The 3,918-nt window shown below is 37.1% G+C and overlaps 1 protein-coding gene across 1 annotated transcript; it reads right to left on the bottom strand.

Moving 5' to 3' along the window:
- Window positions 1–2,055: 2,055 nt before the first annotated feature.
- Window positions 2,056–3,169, bottom strand: LOC125229605 (cathepsin B-like). Its single transcript, XM_048134489.1, has one exon. It carries the CDS (start codon window positions 3,163–3,165, stop codon window positions 2,161–2,163), a length of 1,005 nt encoding a protein of 334 aa, XP_047990446.1. The 5' UTR covers window positions 3,166–3,169; the 3' UTR covers window positions 2,056–2,160.
- Window positions 3,170–3,918: the final 749 nt, after the last annotated feature.

Genomic DNA, 3,918 nt, shown 5'->3' with positions numbered 1-3,918 from the left:
TTATGAGCTGAGCTATCAAAATAAACACGTTACGCGAAACCAGATCTAACTTAAGTAAGGCATACATTTTAATACTTAAGTCTACATCTATGATACACCTGCAGGCCTAACCGAAGTGACAAACGATGACGCTGGCGATCGATACGCAATCTGGCTCTGTCTCGCCACTGCGATAGAAAGAGCTAGCTCCGATACGCTTACAAAACCTAAACCATTGTGACGTTGGCTAGGTATCCAGATCTATCAAACTACAGTCGCCACGCGAAACCAGATTCAACACAAGTCGGGCATACATTTTGATACAGATGGAGTACGAAAAGGGTTTCCTTCGGAAACGTTCGTATTTGTCATGCTAGTTCTGTCAATGTCAGTACATCTGATATTGAAACTGACTGAAATAGCATGACACGTTCGTACGTTTCGTAACAATACGAAGGCAAATCTTTTCGCACTACATCTGTACTTAAGTTTGCATCTATGATGCATCCGTGTAGTTTAAAGTTGTATCCAAATACCGCATCGAAATTACAGTTGGATTTAATTAGTGCCTTAACATAAATATTCACAAACAATGTGTAACATTTTGTCTCGACGTGAAGCATAAGGTATGGTCAGACAACATTTATTTTTCTATATTATCCCGAGTACCGAAAAGGATTTTGGACAAATACACTGAGAGAAAATACAACCAGTTTTCATGTTCGTTCAACAAGTTTTTTGGTTAAAATAGCGCCTACGTGCTCTTTGGTTCAAACAACAAGCTACTTGTCATTTGAATCGGCAATATATTTGAATCAACAAGTCGATTTTATGAAAACAACCTGACACATATTGTTTTAAACATACGGTTGGCTGATTCAAACGGATAAACCGCAACAAGTCGAACTTGTTAAATTCACAATGCAAATTTCGGCTTGTTAAATTCACAATGCAAAATGCAAAAATCGGCAATATATTTGAATCAACAAGTCGATTTTATAAAAACAACCTGACACATATTTGTTTTAAACATACGTTTGGCTGATTCAAACGGATAAACCGCAACAAGTCGAACTTGTTAAATTCACAATGCAAATTTCTCTCAGTGTACGACTAGGAAATCCACCAATTTACAAACAAGACATGATCCGTAAAGCGAAGTACCGAAGCCTAGTCTAAAATCGGTTTTTCATCGGTTCAAATACATTTGGATTTGGATCTGTGGATGGCGTTCATTGAGAGAATATGGCAAGTTGCTTACAATTCTGTCGATGTCTAAAATACAGTGTTTCATTCGTTGTATCTTTTCTGGCTGATTCTTTTTCCTTCCTAATTGCATGCATTAGAAATTGACGGAATATTTTTTTTTTATAAAGGATTTACAGAAACCACATTCTACAAGTAGTCAATTGAACCAATCATGAAGAGAGGATAACTTGATAACATTATGGCAGCATATTAACCATTTGTTTGTTTAAGGGGCAGGGTGATGTGACAATAGCACCACGCCACTTCCGATATTTTCTGGTCTTAACCGTATTTAGGTATAAATTATGAACTGAACTTGAATTTATTTCAAAGATTTTTTTAATTATATTTGTTCTTATTCCAAATATACCGAATACCGACTGTTAAGTTATGTAACGCAGTGTAATATCGGGGTGTTCAAGTGGGTTTGTTTGTAGCATATGCTAATTAATTACCTAATACCAATTCGAATGCGTGAACATTGTAATACATTGATACAACACATCTTAACGTAAGTATATCTATAAGGTACAGCGGAACAAATCTCGACTGGGCGCAATTGTAACTAATATTTTTTTCCATTCAACTGAATGGAAAAAAATTACACTCTGATGTTGAGTTCTACATGTACCCACGGAACACGCCTGCCATATATAAACGGTGGACACTCTATTTAATAATGAAAACATTGTAAAACATGAAAAAAATGGACCAGTTACGTTTGCCCCCCAGTCGAGATTTGTCCCGCTGTACCTTATCCCAAGAGAGAGAGGGGGGCGGAACTGGCGTTTAGTATGTGGAGTAGGTATGATAGTGATGAATATCAAATTCAAATCAAATTTGGCTTTATTTGACCAAGCAAAATTAAAACACTTTCCTGAAAAGAGACAATAATAGTTTACTGAAAGAAGAAACTGGTTTACATCACTACATTCAAAGTCCTCTTAAATCAGGTTTTCCGGCGTAAACTTCGTCCTCAATATAGCAATGGTTTTCACCACGCAGAATTTTGAAGAAACCTTTTTCACCCCAGTCACTGTTCCAAGAGTTGGCGCACAACCAGTACTTCTTGCCGTTTTCAACTCCCCACCCCAATATTTTAACAGCGTGATCGCCGAGCACATCACCCGCTGTGTGCGAGTATACCCCGCTTTTGTAATTAACGAAATCTTCGTATCCTACAAAACTAGATGCGACTGGACCATTCTTATACAACTCAGCTTTAATCTGATCTTCTCCATTTAACTTATAAATTAATTTAGCGTAATGCAGATCTTTATCATACTCTACATTATAACCAGCAACGCATTTCTTTACACAAAGCGGGGTATCACTAGATTCATTGCACGTAGGTCTATTTCCATCCACGTGATGCTCGCACGGAGGAATTTCGTAAGGCTTACAGCCCTGTGATGAATTATAAAATCCTCCTGATACGATACCTACATATAACAATTCACTAAAAGCGATATCCAGATATCCACCCATACAGTCACTATGAAAACTGCAGCTTGTCATATCCTGAGCAGAGAATTGAAAATGTTTTGACTCATTCGAGTCAATGCAAACTCGATCTGTCATGACTCCAGTAACCGCGAAAGCGCAGTCATTTCCACACGATCCTTGGTCTCCGATTTCATTCAAACTCGGGCAATTAGGCCATTTATCTCTAACGTCAAAGTTTTCAGGTAAATTGGCAATCAAGTCATCGTCATGGAATTGAACGGGAATCTCGGGTGTTGATGAACCCTTGCGTATCCCCATTAGTCCTTTGATGTAAGTCAGGGGAGTGTCCAAATGAAAGTTTCGGCCAGCTTTCCAAGTACTTTGCTTTGAATTGATCAGAGATATGAACTCATCCGAGAGTGGATGAAAGGCATTCTCGGCTGTTGCTAATGTAGCAACAGTTAATAATAAGATTGCGATCGAAAGTGTCATCTTCTGTCTTGCGTCTATTATGTGTAATAGTCAATGCGCGAAACGCTTATAAACTGAAATATTAGACGCTGATATTTGAGGCATGCAAGTGACAACTTAACCTTGTAAAAAAATGTAAAATTGTATCGTACAGATAACAAAATATGATAAATGTTTCTTTTTATTATTATGCCACGCTTACCGAGCGTTGGTTGCACTAAATATTGTAATAATAATCGATCAGGCGCGTCTCATCCACAAAACTGCAGAAACAATGTTAAGGGTTGTGTGCCAATTCTGACTACACGTGGGAAAATTCAACCAATCGAAATATCTTCCATATTTTGCATAATTTACAAGAGTGCCATTTAAGTCCAGATTTCATAATTTTTCTGTGAATGGTGTAAATAGATTAAATATTTTTTCTCAAACATGGTATGAAATATTGATGTTATGTGCCTTATAATTGGCAGCGAACTATGACGTTGCAGGTGCGGCTAGGACGATTAATAGATAATGGAATTTCATACAAACCTTGCAGGCCAAGGCCGGCAAAGTCCTCTTTTTTAATTTCCAAACACAGATAATTGTGACATAACATCCAGGTATTTAGCCAATTAAAAAAAAAACTATAAGGGGCTTTATAGACGTGCCGACTGCAACTGGTACGGGCCCTAGACAATATTTGATTTTGGGTGCGTTTTCATACAAAAAAAATTTTTTCGTTTTTTTTTTTATTTTTTTTTAACTTTTTGTTTTTTTATAAGCATATAC

This window comes from Leguminivora glycinivorella, chromosome 9 (genome assembly GCF_023078275.1).
Source record: "Leguminivora glycinivorella isolate SPB_JAAS2020 chromosome 9, LegGlyc_1.1, whole genome shotgun sequence".
NCBI lineage: Eukaryota > Metazoa > Arthropoda > Insecta > Lepidoptera > Tortricidae > Leguminivora > Leguminivora glycinivorella.
Note: the sequence above shows the minus strand (reverse complement) of the source record. Positions and strands in the feature narration are given on the sequence as shown.